Source organism: Gymnogyps californianus, chromosome 25, assembly GCF_018139145.2.
Source record: "Gymnogyps californianus isolate 813 chromosome 25, ASM1813914v2, whole genome shotgun sequence".
Lineage (NCBI taxonomy): Eukaryota > Metazoa > Chordata > Aves > Accipitriformes > Cathartidae > Gymnogyps > Gymnogyps californianus.
The window spans coordinates 6,990,521-7,012,373 of NC_059495.1; the positions used below are offsets into that span (position 1 = coordinate 6,990,521).

General features: G+C 45.0%; 1 protein-coding gene across 4 annotated transcripts in view; it reads right to left on the reverse strand.

Annotated features, from left to right (window-relative positions):
• FLI1 (Fli-1 proto-oncogene, ETS transcription factor) overlaps nt 1-21,853 on the reverse strand; it is an 88,757-nt gene that overhangs the window by 58,064 nt on the left and 8,840 nt on the right. The window contains exon 1 of one of the 4 annotated variants that reach the window (XM_050910970.1): nt 16,913-17,043. The exons of the other annotated variants lie outside the window; for them this stretch is intronic. Coding sequence (XP_050766927.1) covers nt 16,913-16,930 — 18 coding nt within the window. The 5' untranslated portion in view covers nt 16,931-17,043. Of the gene's footprint in view, nt 1-16,912; nt 17,044-21,853 lie in introns of those variants that run through there. 4 annotated transcript variants of the gene reach the window in all.

Sequence of the window (21,853 nt, forward strand, 5' to 3'; positions counted from 1 at the left end):
AGAGCCAGCTGGGAGTGCCCGTGTAGACATGCACCAAGGGCCTTTTAACTGAACATAATCTTCATTAAAAGTCTAATTGTATTTATAACTGGGTTTTTAATCCTTTTAGGACATAATTTCTAGCTCTTCCCTGCGATCCTAAGAAACTCACTTTTATTAAATAAATGCTGAGATTCTTATGTAATTAGAATGCAATTCAGGCTTTCCAGATGAAAACCAAATACCAGAAGAGCTGGCAACAGCATTGCCATGTCATCCAGCATTTCTCTTTCAGCCCTAGAGAAGTCAATTGGCCTCGCACTGTCCTGTTTCTTGCTTCTCTTTCGTACACTCTTATTTCTCAAAGCCTCTCTGGCCATGTGGTGTCCAGAACCAAATGCCTTCTGACACGTGCACTCATATCATACAGAGTGTTTATTATGAGCCCAGCTTGGTGACATGAGAATTTTAATGCAGGGGCAGCTCACAACTGCACTGGCCTCATTTGCTGTTTTCACCTGCCTGATAACTCTCATCAGCTGAATTGCTCCTCAGATTTCCTAGGTCTTTTCTGGCAAAGAGGAAATGCATTTAAGCCTAATACCAGGGCTGCCCTCTTAGCCTTTGGGTGGGTGCAGAAGCTTCCCTCTCGCTTTCTGCAGGGGCATCTCACTTGTTCCTTTGTGTTACTCAACTCACATGCCTCTTTCCCCACTTTTAATTTACCTCAGATCTCCATTGCTCATCTAATCTGCAATATAATTGTTCATCTAAAAATACAGGAGGCAAAACCCAGGCTTTCTTCATTGCCTTCACTAGAATGGGTTTACAACAACTGAAGCTCCAGCTGTTTGTGTGCAAGGAATGTATCTGAATTTCCTAATATTTCTGGAAATTCACTCCACCCTGCCTCACTCCACTAAGGTACAACTAGAGAGAGAAAGCCTGGACTTCATGGTACATTTCTCAGCTCCTGCACTAGTAAGGTCCTGTGTGCCTTGACCGAGCAAGATAAGGAGCGCTTGTCTAAAACAGGCTAACGCTTATGCCCAGAAGAGCAGGTGAATGACCATACGAGGAGACCAGGCCTTCTATGCCTCAGGTTGCCTGTCTGGCTTACCTTGTGCATCTTTTTATTTACCTTGTGCATCTTTTTTATTAGGGTGAGTAAAGAACCAGCCTCTCTAAGTGAAACGTTCGCATCTGCGATCAGGGTTTCCACTCCTGCAACGCCCCCGCACCCAACCACACTCTAGAGTTCCATGAAGTGGGGGAAGGCTCTGAGCTTGCTCAAAAGGCAAAACTCATTTTAACTGCATCTTCTCTCCTCTTTGTTTTTTAAGAATCAACTTGCAACAAATGGCACTTGCTAAATGACTGTCTAACAAGACAAAATGGTGCAAACCTCCCAGCGTGCCCCCCCCTAGCTGGAAAGCACTTGTCCTTAGCAAGCCAGGCGCTGCGTCCCTGCTCGCAGCCACTGTCAGGTGCATGCAGAAGAGGTTCCCAGTTCTATAGAGCATTGAGAGACAAGAGCTGTTTCTTGTTATTGCAGCCTCTAATGAAAATTTGCCTGTCACGTATCCAAGTGGGATCTGGAAGCAGATTTGCACCTGTCTCAGCAGGCCGAAATCAAACAATAACAGCGCTGAGAGAGCAAGTTGGTTAGCAAGCAGCAAGGGCAAAGTGAGTGGGTGAGAGCCCCCCTGGTATGCCTCTGCTCTACTGCTGCTCATCAGACTCTTCTAATCAGATCAACAGAGCAAGGATTTTTTGTGCTTTACGTGCACGTTATGTACCTTCTGCTCAGGAAAAGCAACCCACAGCTAACGTGACCTTTGCATCATTGATTATCAGGGCTGGAAAGAAAAAAGTGTCCAAGAGAGTGTGTAGTACAGAGCAGATGATAGCCACTGCTCTCCCATAGGCTTCTAGAGACGCAGTGGTGGGGTGCAGCTACCACCCTTCCTGCTTGTGCTGAGAGGCTGCAACTATACAAGCTCAATACAACATGTGTTGCATGAGATTTCTGTTAATGCAATTGTTTTAGGTTATACGGGCTTCAGAGCAGAGACTGTTTTTTTTGTATTTCATAAGTGACTAGAACATTTTATGTCCTATAAATAGTGTCTTTCCTTTCCTAGTTGCAAAAAACCCATCTCTTGCATCCAGCTGCTTTGAACTTTATTTCAGAGAGGATTTTCTATTGACGTTTTAGGCACCTACAGCATTCTTTATCCAGGGCTTACAAAGCTCTTTGCGAAGATTTGTCAGTTTTCAGCCTTACCTCAGAAGAACATTACCCATTATTATTTTACAATTAGGAAAATCAAGGCACAGAAACCTCTAATGATTTGCTCAGGGTTTCTGGGTAAGAAAAAGGAATAAAGCCAAGGAGACTCCACTTGCAGGCTTTTGCTCTAATGACTGAACAGCATTCTTCAAAAAGTCTAGCTTTTTCAAAAGAAGGGACATGTGAGCATGATTGTTATCTGCTGAGCAGAGTAGATATCAGATGAGTGATCTTTCCTCTTTATCTTTTTGTGAAATAATAGATGACTGATTATGATTTCAGATGCTAAGAAAACTTTGTTACAGATAATTTCAGGTTTCTGAACATGTTTCTCTTCTGTAAGTATCCTTATCTATATAACCCATTAAGTCAGTCATAACAAAGAGTGAATAACCAAGTGCACGTCTTGGACACAATTCCTGGTGAAATACTCGATCGCCTGACTCAGAATGAATAAAGCTCAAGTTGCCCCTGTGCTAATGCTGGGTGAATACACTCTGGAGGATGGCTCCTATTCCAAAGAGCTCAAGGTCTGGGTAGGCAAGATAGATAAACAGGGAATGACCAGTCCTGCCTGAGAGTTCAGTGGCTTCCTGTGGTTGTACAGAAAGTCACTGGCAGAGCCAAGAATGGAAGTCAAGTGTCCTGGATCGTAATCTGATGTTTTAAGCACAAAATGTCGTGGTTTTTTTCCTAACATGTTTGTTACTCTCACAGCAAAACTATCTTTCAGAGCTCCTTTGTAGGATTCCCCCAGGGTGTGGGAGCTGGCCGTCCTGCCCCACTTCAACACCTTATCAGCTCCAGATGAAATATTCTGCACATAAGCAGGTGTGTAGCTGCATGAATCTGTATCACTGCAGTGCTGGGTTCAGTAACAGATTCAGATGAAAGACTAGAGCCAAGGACTTGTCCTGCAAAATGACTTTTGAAGCATTTTATGTGTGCAATGCTACAGAAATCAACAGTGATAATCATTTAGACCTGCTTACTCCCCTGACCCTAGTTTGAATCCAGGTCAGTTTTGATGGAGTCAATGGCACAGCAAAGGTGTAAAAGATGCATATTTACGTATATATATAAAATTAGCATTGCCTGAGACAGATCCATTTTTCAACTGTTTGCTTAACTCCACCAGTTTAACCTGCAATTTATACTGAGTAAGAGAAGAACCATGCTCCTTTTATCCACTGTAGCTGATGATACTCAAAAGCACTTTGTTTACTTAGTATATTGCACATTCATTGAGCCTTGTATCAATAAACACTGCATGTGCTGACACCATCTGTATCAAATACTGCTTCATGGACAAAGCTCATTTGCAGATACACCTAACACTCAGGTACAGCCCATTCCACGCAGTTAAATTCCTTACAGCTTTTTGACTTGCAACCTGAATTAAAACTATGGCAGGCCTGCTAATCTCTGTTAAAAAAATCACATACACACATTTGTACTTGCTATTAAAGACTTAAGTTCACAGAGGTAGAGAAGAATGTATACGAGCACTCGTCTATTTGTGAATGCATGCATATGCGATGTAGAGGAGGGCTTGGAAAGACGCATCTTGAAGCAGTGATGTAAGTGTGAGGGAACCAGAGGGTGGTTCTTGTGTGGTAGAAGAGGCTGTGAAAAGAGCATGCACCTTCCTACCGTGGAGGTTCATCTCAAGAAGGGAGGGGTTTCCCTACAGAGCTGAGCCTTCAGGACGTGAAAATAGCTGGTGTCACTCGTATCATGACCTGGGCAAGAGCTGGGTAAAGGAAGACCTGGGCAGCATTTGGGAGAATGGTCTGTCAGGACTCGGAGGGATTTCTTTTCACAGCCCGCTCTGTTTCTGCTCCGTCGCTACACAGACCTGTTACATACACGTTTCACCTCTCTGCGGGTGTACACACACCTTCCACATCACACATTTTCAAACATGTTTGCATGGCATGTCGGCTAACCTCCTTCAGGCTGGCACAGAACAGTGCATGGTGAGAAAACTGCTGCTCACAAGACAGGGTTTCTGTGGTTTAGGGTTATGTTAATTAATTAATTCTTTTTTATTTTTGTAAGTCTGCAGCTGCTAGTTTTGAAACGACCAATCCTAGAGCTGCAAAAGTATGAAAGAAAGGGTAAGAAATCAATGGAAGAAATAGACAATCCAAGTGGGGTCCTGACCGTGTACTGGCTGCTATTTTTAAAAACACATAAAAGTTTGGCTTATGTAAGAAACCATCTGGTATTTAGGCCTAGTTGAAATTTTAGCTGTGTGCGTGTGCTCTGTGTATGAATCAATGGAGCCGCTTCACAGGCCCATGCACGTACTCTGCTGGACTCCTTCACCAGGCAGTCCAGGGCACTTGCTGCAAAAATCTGGAAAATCTATTGGACTTCACACCCTTCTTACTCCTTCTGGACAGCTCGTAATGGTCTTTGATCTAAGGGAAAACATGCCTGCCTGTCACAGCTGCATACAAACCCACATTACAAATAAGTGCTTGACCCAAAAGATTGCTATCTGTACCCGTATCTCAGGAACATGGTAGAAGGTTCTTGAATGTTAATAAAGAACATAATGGCAAGAACCACTGGGTTTCTTTCCGTTCATTACATTGCATTGCAGGACGTGCCTGCGCTGATATCACTGTAGCTGCTGCTCGTGAATAAAACTGAAGTCAGTCCCACCTTGTAAGAGCGTCTACTCCAAATTGACCAGACAAGGCAGAGAGGAAAGGAAGCATTTGCTTACTTCTACAGATGAGAAACTGAGATACAGAGAGATGAAGTGAAATGCCTGAACTCAGACAGGAAACCTGTGGCAGAACAAGTGACTGAACCAGGCTGGGCACTGCTGAGGACAAAGACTGGAGTGAATTAACGGCTCACAGATTTTTCTGACTTACCAGAAGTAAAAAAAGAAAGCATCGCAATCCCAGAATTGCATCAGGGAAGCTTCTTCCAGTGTGTGTTAATGCCAAGCACTGGGAACAGCGTGTGCCACTCCAGTGACTCATGCTGAGAAAAGACAAATTCAAACGGGAGCAGGTGCAGCTGAGGGCTAAGGAATAACAGGGGAAGGGGGGGTTATAAAAGAGATTAGAAGATTTTTGTTTAGCCCAGCAAAACAAAGACAGAGAGAGGTATGGCAGTGGTCTGTAAATACACTGGGGGCATAACGTCACGGAAGAGAAAGTGCTGTTTAAGCTAGTAGTGCTGGCATGAGAAAGGTATGAATCAGTCATAAGCAAATGTTAGTCCAAAATCAGAAGAAAGTATTCAAACATCAGAATGAAGAAGTTACAGAAGTCCTTTTCAATGGGGAGCAGCAGTGGTGGAAAGAAAATCCATCCATCCTTTACAGAAACCTTGAAGAGTTTGGGAAAGGAATGATAGAGCATGGTCATGTCTGACAGCAGAGAGTGGAGCACAAGAATTGCTTCCACTCTGGAGTTCAAATTAAGTGCCTTAACTTTTCTTCACTCCTAAGGTATTTAGAAGAAGAATCTCTTGTTACATATGGTGCTTAGCACAACAGAGACCACTCTGGTCTCTAGGCACTACTGTAGCACAAATAATTCATAACACTAATGATCAACCATAATTACATCCTTCCTGAAGTAGAGATGACATATGAGAATACCAAAAATGAAGAGCAGGGAACTAACTGCAGGCTTATTCCATCCATTAATGACCACCCCATATTCTGTGAGAATGAGAAAACGTCTGCTCTCAGATACAGCGGTGCAAATCCAGAGGATTCATTGCAAGCAAGCTTGAACTTCAGTGAATTGCTTTCTCTTTCTAAAGGGGATGAACTCTATCCATTTGTTAAAACCTTTGCCCACTGCTCTGGCAGTGCTGTGAAGGCAAAGGATTCCTATAACTGTAAAGCTGGTTTTCGGATGCCCTGCAGAAACCAGCAAGCGGACAGAGACCAGTGCCATCTTTAATACTGACACGCAGAAACCGTGTGTCCCGGGCATGAGTTTGTTGGGGCTCAGAGTTAAAAGCAGATATACCCTTTTCCTATCAAAAAAGTGTCATGTGGTGATGCATATTGGGTAAGTTTTTTACACAGCCTTCCATATAACACTACTGAAAATCCAGAGGACCCAGTATCATTGTCAAGGGGAGGACAGAGCTGCTTTTCAGAAGAAAAGGCCTAGAAGGTACTGTGGCAAAGCCCTGTTCCAGACCTTCCTCTGTAAAATTTCTGCGTGGGTAAGAAGTAATACTTTTCAGTCTGGACCTGTCCGTGCTCCTTCTTCCACTTTATGCAACGCAGAAGGCAGACTGCAGCACAAAAACAACGTACTGTGAGATTCTGCACAGACGCTCGATCTGCGGCAGGACGGCGAGGAGCTGGAGTTTGGGCCACATGCCATTGCAATGGTAGCAGTTTCCCTTCGGCTTGCTAGAGACGTCTCAGATTTCAAGTACAATCTTAGTGTCACAAGGGAATGCACGATCACTCGGATAAAACGTAGCACACGCAAAATTTGCACGCACGCTTGTCTGGTAGAAAATGGGATTCAGAAGAAATGTGTGCAATTAAAAACACCCCAGATCCTGATAAGACACACGGGTTTTCTCTGTGCCTCAGCTCCTCACTTAACATAAGATCATTCTTTCTCTTGTCACAGTGGAGCTATTAGAGACAATTTTGGTAATATTTGCAGGATGATACTGACAGTTCTTGCCTAACAAATCACTTCAGTGCGTGCTTATTTTAAAGCCTGGTTGGTTCTAATGAAGTCAGATGTATTAGTTTATGGCTCTTAGAAATATCAGCAAAATATAAATATTTGTGCTGTGGAAAGATATACATGTGTATATTAGATCTAATTAAGGAAGGATGTTACCACGCATGTCACATGAATTTTGCGAGCAAGTTCGGGTTAGGAGTGTCATCATCAGAAAAATTACTCTTGCTGCAGCAAACCGTCTCTGAAGGACCACAAGTTACATAGACTGTAGTCTAGATCCTCAGTATGCCTCAAAGACACCCACAGCAACTGTGATACCTACTCAAAACAACTTTCAGTCTTTTGGGATCAGTTTATAAGTGGCGATCTATCCAGCTTTTGAGCTTGTACATGAATCAATAATTTCTGGCTTTAGCGATTTTTCTGTGTATCAGTGGTAAAACCCATGTAAGGGTGTTTAAGGTCCACCCTCTGCTACAAATCCCTGGGCAATTCTAATGCCAGGGACTTGTGAACGGCCACCAAGACTCTTTGCATCTCTGATGGTGACTTGCTGAGTGACCAGTTGCTTCCTGCATTTCATCTCCTGGTTGTTTTGTTTTTTTTTTCTTTGCCTGCTTAGATTATGGGCTCTTATTCCATCTACGTGCCATGCTTCATCTTGGTAGGAGCCTCTGGGGACAACTACCATAATACAAGGAATTAATCATACGAGTCGTGACTTCTGGTTCTAATCAGGAGTCAGTCCTAAAGGCTGATCTGCAACACGACCCTCACGGACAAATCCTCAGAATTTAATAGGGATTAAATCAATGGAGTTTTTGTGGAAATTGAATTATACTGTATTGAAATTGTTCCATAAACAGAACACAGCAGAAAAGGCGAAACTTCCTTGATTTTCCCCTGGATTTTACAGAAGGGATATAATTTTCTGATACCTTTCCCTAGGTAATCCAAAGTTATTTGATTAAAAATGACATTTTTCAATGTAAAGGCATAGGATTTTGTTATTACATGAGAAAACCTCAAATCAGTACACTGAAGCCTGCAGAAAGGCAATTCTCTAGGAGGGCAATGATGTTAATTTTTTTCCTTGCTTAAAGTAACATAGCTCCTGCTCCTCCCTTAGGCTTGGGTGAGCAGGGCTCTCTGGAAACTCTGCCTTCTTGTTAGCTGATGTGGTGCAGTAATCCTCTGCTGCTTCACTCTGTTTTAACCACTGCCTATCCCTGGCCACCCTTTCAAGTTTACACACCACGTACATACATTAAGGCATATATGGAAAACAGGCCAAGTCCAGAATCTTTTATCCTATTCCATATTCCGCCGTTCCTGAATGTTGATGGTTTGGATAAATGAACCTTGGATATAAGCTACCTATTCTGGAGAGGCTGAACTTGCAAATTCACTTTGCCTCCATATGCAGATGGCCGATAGGCAGTGCAGCTTGCAGTTTCCCCTCTGCTTTCTAAGCCTGCTGAGCTCTGGACAAATGGGTAAACCCTAAGCATGAACAAATTGCACTGATTTCAGTGGGAATTTGCAGATATCCAGTGTATATTTCTCAGAATCAGGCCTATGTTTGCACTTAACTCTGTGCTAACACAGAACTCCATACTTCTGTAGTTGCTTGTCGTTGTGTTCAGAAGCACTTTTACAGGCATCTACTCAGTCCTGATCCGAGATCAAGTGATTCTTGTCATTCAAGTTGAACAAGAACTTGTGATTCTTATAAAGAAAAAGCATCAGCTCTGACATGCAGCGGTTATGAAGGGATGGTGCATCTCAGCAAAAGAGTACGCTTGGCAGCTGGGTGGGGGGCAGTAGCTGGGGGAAAATGGTGCTTTCCCAAGGGACAGGCTCCTTACTGCATGGCAGAATTTGGATTTTGCATTGAATCTTTCATATCCATAGCGTCTTCCTAATGTGACTGGCGGGACTGAAATAGAACTGCAGCCCCATAACAGCTAAATGAAAAATAGTTGTAAGACGAGAGTAACTGCCATTCAGTGTGGAGGTTTAAGAGAGTCATTCCTGTTCTAGCATGTACTGGGGCAATGCCATTTGTACTGTATATGTGTAACCATTTTGGGGAGCATTTCTGCCAGTGGCCTACATATTTCAGGACACAAAGTTCCAGCCCCAAGTTCAAATACAAAATAAGTTCACATATACAAGCCTGTGCAAATCAATGAGATCTCAACACCTGATTATTTCCTTTAGCAGAACATTAAAAATCCGGTATCTCTAGTAACACACACAGTCTTTGGCCAAGATTTTCCTTTTCTGCTTTACTTTGGTAGACTAGAGCATTGTGGCTGCCCACTGCTCTGGAAGAGGCTTCATTTCAACAGCAACGCAGTTCGTGCCCCTCCATAGTTGGCAATGCAAAACTCAAGTAGATATGAAGAGGGCACTATCACTCTAGGCAGCCTGGCTCAGAGACTGGGCAGAAAAAAAAATAAAAGGCAAATGTTCGATGCTAACATTATATGAAGTCCCAAGGAGATTTGGAACAGGAGCAGCGGAGGAGTTACAGTTTCCTTTGTTCTGTTAAAAGGAAAAAGGAAACACATCAGGAAACCAGACTGTGGAGCACAGGAAGTCTCACTTTGGCTGATAAAAAGGAACTGATGTGAGGTTGGTTCAGATGCAGTTATAAGTCAATCAAGCTTGGAACAACAAGAAGAGCTATTCAGAAGAAACCAGAGCGCCAAATTCTGCTTTTAGCTGTAAAAAGAGTATTTTAACCTCTCCTAATCTTTTCCTTATCTTCTTTTTTAAAAGAAAGGTGCTATAAAAAACATTCAAATAAGAATTTTCTCATCGTACAAAAATCGGTTTCCCAAACTCACCACACCTACCACTGACCCCACCATACCTTAACTCCAGTTTCTTTTTTTCACTCATCAACCAACTTAAAAAACTGTATTCTTGCTGATTTATCTCCTCCCCTCAGATCAAAACCCGCATTAGTTAAGAAGGGCAGGTTTTTTGCTGAGTGAGAAATCGGCAAATGACTAATTAAAGGCTCTCCTGCCCGTTACGTTATTTTCACTCCCTCTGCATGATTGACAAGCATGGGCCAGTATGCTAACGTTCAATTCCTGGGTGTGCAGCTTTGTCAGGCTGGGGTGTGGGGGGTTTATAATTTTTTTTTTATTGTTTCTTACTCCTTTACAGCCCTCAACAGGTCAGTTGAGCTCTGGGTTACTCTGTGCTAGAAGAACAGGAACAAGATACCTACAAATAAAATAGTAAGCTTAGCTGTATCCATGACATTTACTACAGGAGCCTCTACTGAGCTGTGTTTCTGACTGTATTTTAGAAAAAAATCAGGAAAAGAAAGAATGCTTGATACACATGAAGAGCCAGGGTCATTTTCAGCAAAACAGAATTAGATACATTAAAGTGTCTCTGGTATCAAACACCGATGGTCCTTGTCAGGTCATTACTTCAAAGTTTTGCCTTTGGTGCTGTTTGTCACTGGAGAAACAGAAGGTTTATCAGAACATACTTAAATGTCTTCAACAGTAACATACAGTAACATACATCCCTTTTGTTTAGGTCTCTGTCTTACAGCTAAAGGAAAAGCTTTTGGTAGCGGAGGTGGGGGAGGAGGGAGGTAACGTTTGTGGCTTTACTACAAGAGACAGGTTTCTAGATCAGTGTTACTAGCTGTATAGATACGCATCAGTAATTATGTGGCCTGGGTAATGAGAGGAAGAAAGAAAATAAGCAGTAGCTGCATTAACATTTTGAAGGCTTTGATATTTGGAACTCAGTAGAGTAGAATATACATTGTCCTGTACCATACATTGCTGCTTATACAATTAAGGTTGGTGATAAGTTATTTGATCGGCACCCTGACTGCCCGGGTGTTTGTGATGACGCAGCACACAAGTTAGCAAAGACTTGGGTCCGCCATCAGGCGAATTATTTCCAGAAGGAGGCAGAAAACCACATTTGCGTGGTGATATTTTAGTCTGTATTTTCAAAAACAGCTATAAATATGCACTCACAGCCTTGTAAGAAAACATTTGTTCTCTCAGAAAGTGTTCTTAGGCATCACCCATGGAACTGTGACAGGGCTTTGTATAACTGAGAAGTGCATTGCAGGCAGCTCTTTTTACATGCCAGTGCTACATATGCATTGTGCGCTCATGTTCACATGTGCACGAGAGCACGAAAGGCACAGACACTGGAAATAGATCTGTTGTTCAATTCAGAACAAAAGATCTAAAGAGAATTTTACTTTTGGGGGGAAAATTGGCTTTAAACCAAGTTGTAGAGCTAAGCTTAATGTATTAGACCCGTTTTTTCTAGGCAAGCCATGCACATATTCATGCACGCTCTAGTACTAACACCATGCTTCTGCAGCATTAGGTGTTTAGCAAACCCACAAATATCTGAAAATCTGAAGTTAAGGGTCCCTTGGCTCCTTTAATTTTCCTGCTTGTGCATGTTTGCACCGAGATGGGACATAGGGTCTTTATTTAAGTGGTCAAGTAAACTCAAGCAGAACGAGAAATTCTCATTTTTCAAACACAGCTTATGAGCTGCTGTAAAAGAACTTCACACGCTGATGTTTTACAGGGAGAAAAAGAATGGAAGATGCTCCGTGTCATGCTCTGTGTCATGAGGTTGTACGTTCATAAGTTCTAGGCCTGATCCTTCTGAGAAGATGTGAACTGAAATCAAGAGGAAAGCCTTCTGTAAGCCCAGGAAGGAGAGACCTGAAGAAAATAAACTCTGCTTCCTGCAAAATTGCTATAAATGCCCTTCCCCTAGCATGTCTCACCTTATCAGCATGTCATCTAAGACCTCCGTTCGAGGTGCAACCTTACCCTTTGCTTCTCTTGATTTCTGTCCCTTTCTCGTAATGCTCCAATGAATAGTTCCACTTTTACATACCAAGACTCCAGCAGAAGTCTCTTTAGAATAAATGCTGCAAGAAGTGATAGAAGCTGGGCCTCGCCCCACCCCCATCTTACAGCAGGAGTATCACAAAATTAAAATAAATAACTAAAATAAAAGCATGAAGCCCTTAAGACATGCATGCCACTACTTAAAGTGACCACATCCTGTTAGGGTAAAATCCACAGTGGTAGAGAGAAACTAGACAAGGCTCTCAGCACCTCTTTAAAGCACCTGAGTGAAACCCCAAGTGCCTAAAATCTAAGCAGTTGGTGCTGTTTTGTTGTGTATTAGGTTTGCCTCAGAGTAATCTTCCTTCCTATAGCAGGAACAATTCTACTACAGAGCAGCAGAGCTACTCAATTTACCGACTCTGAAAAGACTTTCCCAGTGTTTTACTTGCAAATGGGAGTTAGTACTGAACACCTCGAGCCGACAGCACCCAGCACTACGGCGTGATTGTAAGTTCATACTAAGGCAAAAGGCGCGCATTTGCATACAGATCTTGGAGGGAGAATGAAGTAGCATTATAAAAATATTTCTAACAGGTTTTTGCTGTTGTATATTAGAAAGCCGTTATGCAATATAAACGTCACCTGACACCTAGGGTATCAGGGCATATCATCATTTATGCCTTGGAAATTTCAGATGGTTTTGTTCAAAATTGCTTTTGAGGGACAGCAACGCGGAAAGTCTCCAGTGAGCAAACATCTTTGTGATTCCCCCCCCCCCCCCCCCGAATCTGGAGATTAAGAGTCTTGCCCTAGGAGTCAATGCCTTTTTGCCAGGAAAGGCCATCTCTAAAGGGCCAAAGCCAGGGCAATTTAAAAATGTCAAAACAGGCATTTAAACTTGCTTGAATAGGAAACATGTTCTTAGTTCGAGCTCTTGATGGCCAAGTTTCAGGGCGAGAGATGAACGCCTACAGTTCACAAATGACAAGAAACAGTGATTGCAATAGAAACCCTACCCCACCCTTTGCTATAGCAACACCAACATACACGTTGTCTTCTTGTGGAAAGAGACAAGTATGGTTGTCATCTACTTGAGTAATGCAAAATTTTCATTGTATGTCCTTCAGATGGTCTGTCTCTTATGTCCAGAACATAAGGATAAATGTGTTTTCACAGAATGAAGGCAGCAGTTACACAAAATGTGCTTTTTTTATTAACAGTCAGGGTTTGGCAAAGTATATTTACTTTAATTATTGTCCACATGTAAAGTGGAACTGAAACAATTAAACCAGTTTGAAACCACACCATTTGTTATTGTGAGGAAGTCCATGCATGGGCATCTTGCTGAGATTAGATGTACCCTTTTTTATTTAATTTGAGGCAATAAAAGCCAACCCCCCCCAACACAATGTAAATTAAGTCAAAGCGGGATGTTAACCCAAAGAAGATGTGATTTGAAGTATCTGGAGGCATACAATAAAAATGTTATCGATCATTTAAAATCAGTGCAAACACAAGCCGTCATGAGTTTCACTGGCTCCCAATCATCTTCTGCGAGTGTTGTTCACAAAACCTGAACCGAGTATGGAAATGAACTAATAAAGATTTGCTGCACTTCTTTCTCCATAGAAGACCTTAGAGCATTGCTCTGGAGGTCACTTTTCAAGCCAGCCAGTCCACCTCCTGTGTCAGGTATTAATCAAATAAATCAGGTAATAATCAAATAAACAGATTATTTGAAGAATGCAGCAAAAATTGCCTCCCACCACCTCAGTAAGTGATCTGATTCCCTTCAAGATAAATAATTATTTATGAAAAAATAAAGACGCATTCTAGACCCGGTGCATTGGCTCAGCAATATCACATGTGATGTAAGTCAGTGCTTCGTGGGGAAAGATGACTTACAGTCCTGAGCTGATCCCGTAATATATGTTTATATCCATGGAATTCCCTGAGCTTTGGGTTAAAAAACTCTGAAAACAACTTCAATTCACAATGTCCACAGAGGATGCAAATGTAGCCCAGGATCATCCTGAACACATTTATTCTCTGACCATGCTCTGTTTCCCCAGGAGCATGTGATTGTGAGCCCTTAGGACAGCTCAAGGCTACAGTGGATTTACCCCTTTACTGCAAAGTTACCCTGCAGTTGGGCAGGTGTGCAGTTAAATTATTCCACGTAGGCAAAACCAGCTGTCAGAGAGTCTGTCATCGAAACTCTTTCTGAATGGCATAAAAAGATCAAGAGGAAAGTACAGGCACAGTACTGGGGATCACAGGGTGAAGGGAGAGATTTTTAAAGTAGACTGGACTCAGACTCCTTCTGCATGTGCCAAGTGTGCAGTTAAAAGTCTTTGGCTCAATTAAAACAATTAGTCCATGGAATAGTTTTGCATAGGCTTGAAAAAACAGTCACTTGTATTGTTTAAATTGAAGACAACACTTGTGTTTAAATTGAAGAAAATCACCTGGAATGCATAGCCCTCTCCCGTATCTATCCTGCGCTGCATAGCACTTCTCTTCTACACAGACAGGTATATTTCTGAGTTTACAGAGGGAAGCGCTTCCTAACCATGCCGATACACAGATTTCATCTGGTCCCTCACCGTGTTCTTGCTCTGGATAACGAAAGAGCCTTTTTCTGTTTTTTTCTTGCTCTCTAGTCACTTCTGTACATCTTTCCGCCATATTACTTCCCAACACAAATGCACAGCTTTGAGAGAAAGCGATGTATACAACCTACAGGAGAGCAGGCCTCAGGATACGATTGCTTTTAAATTGCTTTCCTCTGGATACAGTACAGGTTTGCTTTACTATGTTCTAGAATTTAGAGAACCTACCCTGAAGCACAGGTTATATATAGAGCTCAGCACATTAAAAACATTTAAGCATCTCAAGCCACATCCTCTCCCATTGCCCTTCACCTGAGACAAGCTAGGCAAGGTGGCCTAACCCCTTCCTTTTAGTGGTGAACTGCAGCAAACCTGTCAATGCATGTGTCTGATACTCCTTGGAAACCCAGTCTTTTTCTCTCCCGTAAGAAAATTTGCAAGAAATCTCAGATAATCCTGAGGGCACTACAGGAGCACTGATCTAGATGCATGCTACAGACAAGGGGTAAATTATAGGAGGTGGCAAATAGGACATGGGGACCTGCAGCAGCTTGCTGATGATCGTGGAATTGCTCCGTTAATGAACCCAAGAGGAGACTCTGGTGTATCTGAATCTCATCTCTCTTAGCTCGAATAGCCAAATTATTTCTGGACTACAAGTGAAGCAGGATAATATAAGAAAAGGCTGCAGAGCAGTCAGCGGGCAGATCCAGGAGCCGGGGCAGTGACCTGGGATGCGGCTGAGTTCCCCCTTTCGCCACAGCCTTTTCAACGTGACTGTAGGCCTAGCTGCCAAGTGTCACAGTTCCTCATCTCCAAAGCGGGGGGGCTGAAGGGGGGGTTAGCAATAATACTTTGCAACACGGGGTGACTGGGGAGAGGAGGAGCTCCCAGTAGGCACCATGAGCTACGTGGGTCATGGGAATACTTCAGCACCTTTCAGAGGATGGTGCGGGGGGCTCGTGGCCTGTGCAGAAAAGCGAGCCCATGTGTGCACCACAGCAAACATACAGATGGGAAATTTCTGCACTTTCACTGCACAATATTTAGGGCTCCACAAATCAAAGAAGGTTGTGGTGCACTAAACGTATCCTGAATGAGGCCTGGGTTACTTTTGCTACAGATCTGAGGAGGTGATGGGGGAAACGTGTCTTATTCCTGCCATACCTCCCAAATTTTGCACTTTCAACGCTCCTGCTTTCTCTCCTCCTTTCCAACATTCACCCTTTTGTTCCCTCTTTCTTTCCTCTTTCCATTTTCTCTTCCTGCCCATCTCCTTCCCTCCCCCTTCTTTTGAGACCCTTCCAAACAGTGCACTTGTCACAAGCTGCAATCTAAGGGAGAAAGTTTCAGTTCCTGCCAGTTTGCAGCTTCTTTCTCCCCAGGTCAGCAAAAAAAAAAAAAAAAAAAAAAGGACGAATTTTAAGAAGAAGAGATCAACACCCCACCCAGGCGATAGCATCTTTCGAAATCCTCCAACCCAAACACACCCACAGTGTCTCTCGCTTCAAGGCTCTTCTGTTCGAGCTGCTTCTGTGCTATAGCGCTCCCTCAAGAAGAGCCCGTAAGAATTGCACAAGGGTCCCCCAAAGCAAGAAAGCCGACCCTCTGCTGCCTAGGCTGTGAGAAACAGCGTGAGCCACCTCAAGGTGCTTGGAAAAGGCTTGGTTTGTCTTTGCAGAGGCGGAAGGACTGGCCAGTTGGATGGGGGGAAAGGAGGGGGAACCACTCTCCAAGTCCCAGCAGCGTCCTCGGTTGCTCAAGGCCACCAGAGATGGTTATGTTCGTGGTTTTTTGCCACACTCTTTGCTTCCCCTTCCCCCTGCCTCGCCCCAAGCTAGGGTGATGTTTCTCCTCCAAACCGCCCCGTCCCTCGCTCTCTCCCCCCCAAAAAACTGCTGAAGGAAACGCACGGGCGACCACCAGAACCAGCCGTGCATTTGAAGCAGGGCCGGGCGAGGAAATCAGAGCCAGGGGCACACATCTGGGGCCAACTCGGAGCCACTCTCGCCTCTGCCGCCTCCGAGCTGCGCTCGCCGCCGGCCCGAGCCGCCCCCCACCTCCCTCCCCGCCCCACCGCCCGCTCTCCGCGGCGCCTCGCAGCCCCGGGCGGCGCAGAACCCCGGGGGCAGGAGCTGTCACTGCCTTTCCGCCGCAGCCCGCCGAGCCAGGCAGGTCCCCGGGGCCCCTCCTCGGCCCCCCTCCGCGGGGGCAGGCAGCCGGCTGGCCCTGCACCGCCCCGCCAAGCGGGGTACGAGCGGGTCGGCCGGTTCTCTGCCGGCTGCGAAGCCCCCCGGGCACCGGGGAGGCGAAGGGGAGAGCCCCGACACGCTGCGGCGGCGGCAGCGGCGGAGAGACCGGCCGCTCCGGGGCGAAGGGACGGGGCCGAACCCCAGCCCCCGCTACCCCTTCCCAGCTCCCCCCCGACTGGAGGGGTCCCCCAGCCCCTCCTGCCCCCCTTACCTTAATAGTGCCGTCCATCTAGAATAACTTCCAGCCGGTACCAGCAATATTCCACACATTGACCCGGTTTAGCCTGCAACCGAAGCCTCCTGAAGTTTTTTATCCTTCTCTCTCTTCTCGCTTTTCTCCCTGCCCTTCCAGCGGTTTTGCTTTTCTCTCTGTATCCCCTCTCCTCCTCTCTCCCTCTCCCTCCCTCCCTCTCTCTCTGTCTCTCTTTTTTTAACTTTGGTTGTTGCAGCAGAGCGAAAAAGAGACAGTTAACCGGATGAAACGTTTTTTTCTGCTAATTTTGGGAAGTGAAGTCACTCGAGGAGGAAACTTTCGTCTCTCCACTGGTCCTGCCTTCTTGATGAAAATATATATATTTTACATACAGGATATTTGCTCCATTTAGATAAGAAGGGGCAGAACAATAGCTACCTCTGTCAGCTCTTGTTTGTCGCTAGGGTAGCCAGTCCAACGCAGACCTTGCCTTGCACCCCAGACCGTATTAGCGAGCGCCGTGTGTCATCCCACAGTTTAGTTTAACATGTTTTTTGCATTTTTTTTTTCTTTTGGCTGGAGCAGCTTTAGCCTGACTCACTGAATTTCCGTCTCTTCCCACAGATTTTTTTATTAATGCGTTTTCCAGTCAAGCAAAAATTAAGGGGAGAAAACCGTAAATACAATTCGGTCGCGGCAGGCAGAAAGAGAAAATAAAAAGTCTGGAGATTAAAACGTATTTAAAACATAATTCAGCCCCTCTCCTTCACGCCTCCCAGCAAGGAGCGTGAGACGAGGGTCCAGTCCCTGCCAGAAATGAGCGGTAAGTGCAATAATGCAAGACAGACAAACGACTCCAGCAATTAAACACAGGCTGGAAATGGGGCTGCAGGGAAGTGGAGGCTCTTTTCCACTTTCACCCCTTCCCTTCACTCCCAGTCGTCTCGAGGGTTGGGATATCGGGCTCTGAAGCAAGGACACCGGGATGGATGGAAGTCCATCCATTTCACTTCAGGGGCTGGAAGTGCTTGCCCCAGCCTCCTCTCACAGTGCAAGTTTCTCGCTAAGCTGTTAAAACCCCACTCAGACAGGGGAAAAAAAACCCGAACCTACTTTATAACCTAAAAATGACAAAAAATTACAATAATTGTCAGATCAGCTGAATTTTCCGTTCCCGGATGCCGTGTCAGAATGGGCACTGCAAAAACCCAACCACCAGCCTTTAAATCTCATTTTAGACCTGGCGAGCCCCTGACGTGCAATTCTCTCTTTCATTCAAACGGGAGCGATCACCAGAAAAGAAACGCGCTTTCCTTTTTCCGGGAAAAGCTGAAACCCTTCAAAGGACCCGAGGAAAGGAGACAATACCCGCCTGTCCAGCTCACCCGCTTCCCCCCCTCCCTTGCAAAAATAACAAGCAGCTAACAGCGGAACACATCATGCAACACTTTGGGCGTCCTTTATTCCCCACTTCTGCAAACTGCTGCAGCCCGAGGAAAAGAGCAGAGGGTGGAATTAAAGGAGGGTGAAGCCAAGAAAGAAAAGTGTCAAGGCAGGAGGACACTCCTGCACGTCAGATCTCTCGGTGGAGAGGATTACCTTGTCCAGTGCCAGTTGTGTCCAGTCTTTTTGTTTCCCCCTGTCTTTAGTCCAACCACGGGAGGGGGGGGGGAAGGGGGGGGATCAAAATTATATCCAAAGTTATTCTGCACCCGCCCCTTCCAAAAGGGAAATGCAATAATGCCACTAGTGTTTTCTATTCGGCTGCGGCAGAGATGCCTTATTAATACTTTATTTCTCCAAGACCGAAGCTGGCAGGAGAGAGCTGTAGATCCCCCTTGCCCCTCCCTCCCCTCTCTCCCCCCTCCCCTGAAATTAGCCTCATCAATTCAGCTACAATTTTTTAGTTCAGATGCAGACACGGGACTGAACGTGACCAGACCTGGAGGTTTTGGCTTGCTGCTTGCCAGCGACTGAGGCCGTCTGCAGCCAGGAGGTGAAGGGGAGGCGGGGGCGGGGGAGCAGAGGGGACAGCCCGACCGCCTTCCCTCTCCCCCCACCCCCGTCCTCCCCCTGTCTGCTTTACAATCCAGGGGTCTGCGCTGGGGTCCCCGGAGAGCAGCACATCTGGATGCTGCTAGCGGGGTCAGGTCCCCCCTTGCCTAGGGCCACAAGAACTGGAGTTCAATTAAAAGAAATCACGGTTAACCCTTTGCTTTCCTCATCACTCTTTCTTTTTCCCTGCCCTCTGTTCCCCCCCCCCCCCCCCCCCGCCCCGCAAATACTCTCTTCTCCACTCCCCCTTCAGCGTTACCACATGGCAGGCTGCAGCAACCAGAAAAGCAAGAGGTTAAAGGGAAGAGTGAAACGCATCCTTTCAAAACCCAAATGGTTTCCTCTCTAGACAACACTCTCTACCAGCCCCGAAAAACAACGGGGGTGGGGGGTGAGGGAGAGGACAGGCTGAGGATCTTAACCGCGAAAGGAAGGGGAAAAAAAAAAAAATACCCTGGAAGGAGCCTCTGTCATCCACGGACCTCACAGAGCATTTTGGTTTTAGGCTGCGTGACCGACAGGTCTTGGACGGGCTGGCGGTGGGGGAGAGCCGGGGAGCTGAGAGCGGCAGGGAGAAACCACCTGAAAACGTGCCCAGCTTATGGGAGAGGAGCCCAACATTTGCAAAACACCCTTTCCTCAGCTCCGGGCTGAAGAGACAAACAAGTCCGGCACCCGCAGCGGATCCCCGGTCCTCCCAAAGGCTGGAAGATGTCAAACAGAGCCCCCCCCCTCCGTCCCACATAGAGATATTTTAGGAGCCCAACTCTGCATTTTATTGCCAGACGGGCACCGTGATCCCCAGGGGCTTATTTTGCATGTCTGAGCATTTTTGCACTCGAAATGAAGCCTCTTCGGGTCACTTGTTAGATCGGGTCCATCAGGGTTGATCCCTGCTTTACCTCTTGTGTTTGGTCTAAAATAAGATTTGCGAAAAGTCCAAGAGATAAGGTAACGAGCGGAGTTGTTAAACATTATAACAGACAAGCCGAACAATCTACTATTTTCCTCCCAAATAATGTAACAATAGAACCTTTGCTTCATCTTTTCTTTTTTTTCTCCCTCCCTAAAAAAGAAAAAAAAAAAAAAAGAAAAACCCACCCTTGAAGTTATCTTAAACTTTTTGGAAGAGGCTGGAATATTCATAAACTGCGTGCGCCAAGCTCTGAATCATCCTAGGTGATTGTTCAGTGACTTTGGGTATTTAACTGTTTGAGAGGAAGGGAGCAAAGACAGGCAGGGAAAAGCAAAGCCATCGCCGGGCACGGTGCTGATCAATGTGCGCAACTTTTAATCTGATGCTCAGCTTTTGGATGCATATGTATATACAGTAAAGGAATTATGATCTGTTTAATGTGGTTACCACCAGACATCTGGAAAATCATTTGATCTTGGCAACCACGGAAGATTTCAAATGCTTACATTGGGACAGGCTGGTAGAAATCAGTTACTCCTCAATTATTATTTTTTTTCTTCACTCCGCTTATGAATGAAACGAAATTCTCGACCCAAGTTTTTAATTAGTTCAATATTGATCTCAAGCGCTTGGCATGTCCCCACCTCCTCTCCTCGTCCTTATAATTGGGTTACACCGACTGCAGCCTCACACAGAGAAGGTGAAAACGCCGGGTTTGGCGTGATCCGATTGAAATTAATAAGGACACGCTGGGAGGAATTTGGCCCAGGACTATTTCACGTCCAGTATCAAAGGAGTTAACCCCTCGGTGTAGTTCAATGACAGTCCTTCGCGGGACAACATAACCTCAAAGATATGGATTTTCTGTCTGTAATTCACGCGGGATTAGTGATCATCACTTCATAATTAAAACCGTCTAGTTATTCTACAGGAATAAACACAATGAAAACTTTCCCGGGCCTCAGTTGCAGGTTAGAAATATTATTTTCGGAGGATGGGAAAGGGGATTGGCTTATTTCACCCTCTCTTACCCGAGCAGCATCAGCTGAGCTCTCGTTAAGCTCCAGCCTGGGACTGTCGCTTTGAACTAGCGCGGTAAATAGGGGAGGGGAGCCCCAGAAACCAGCAGCCACGCCCTGACTTTGTCGCTAGAAAGTGGCTCATTTCCCACTAACTGTGACAAAGTGTCCTCTTTTTTTTCAACTATCGTTATATATATATACACACACACCTTGCGTTAGGTATATTGTGTGTGTATATTATATATATACATATAACTTCTTACATATTCTATCCTCTATAAACATATTTACAATATTTACCATCATGCTTTGCCCGGAGCTGTATTTGCAGAAGGCCAGGGTCTATTCTGCTCCAGTCTTTGCTAGAGGGAAAATCTCCACCAACTTCAGCGAACGTTTAAAATTTCCGGGTCTGAGTTTCCTCTGGCACCGACCCCGTTGCAGAATGAAAAACGCAACGTGTTTTGTTTATTTTCTAAACCCACATTCTTACAAGCAAAAAGCCCAAACTACAGCCCTGGGATTTGATCCCCAGAAACGAATCCCAATTCTAAACTAAACTAATTGGGCGAACCTCTGCTTTTCAGCTACAGCAAGGAAAAGGAATCAGTAGAGTTTTCCAGCCCCACAACTGAAGGATCGGGTCCCTCCTACCTCTTGGTCTACAGGAACAGCCCATGGGATTTGGGAACTTGAAGCCGGAAAGTTATTCACTGCTAATCGGTACTAAGTAAAACATAACGTCTTAAAAGTGGTGTGGAGAAGATGCAGTAGCTTTGAAGCTGCATCGCAATTAGGCGAAGAGTGGGGTAAGCAGTGTCCTGGCTAGTTTTATTTGAGCTCCATGTCCCAATAAAACAGCTCCCGCCCTCCCTTCCTCCCCCATCCCGCAATTATTGAAAAGCTAAGGCACAAAAAAACAAAAATACTGAAGGCCAAAAAAACAGACTGCAGTGCACTAGCTCC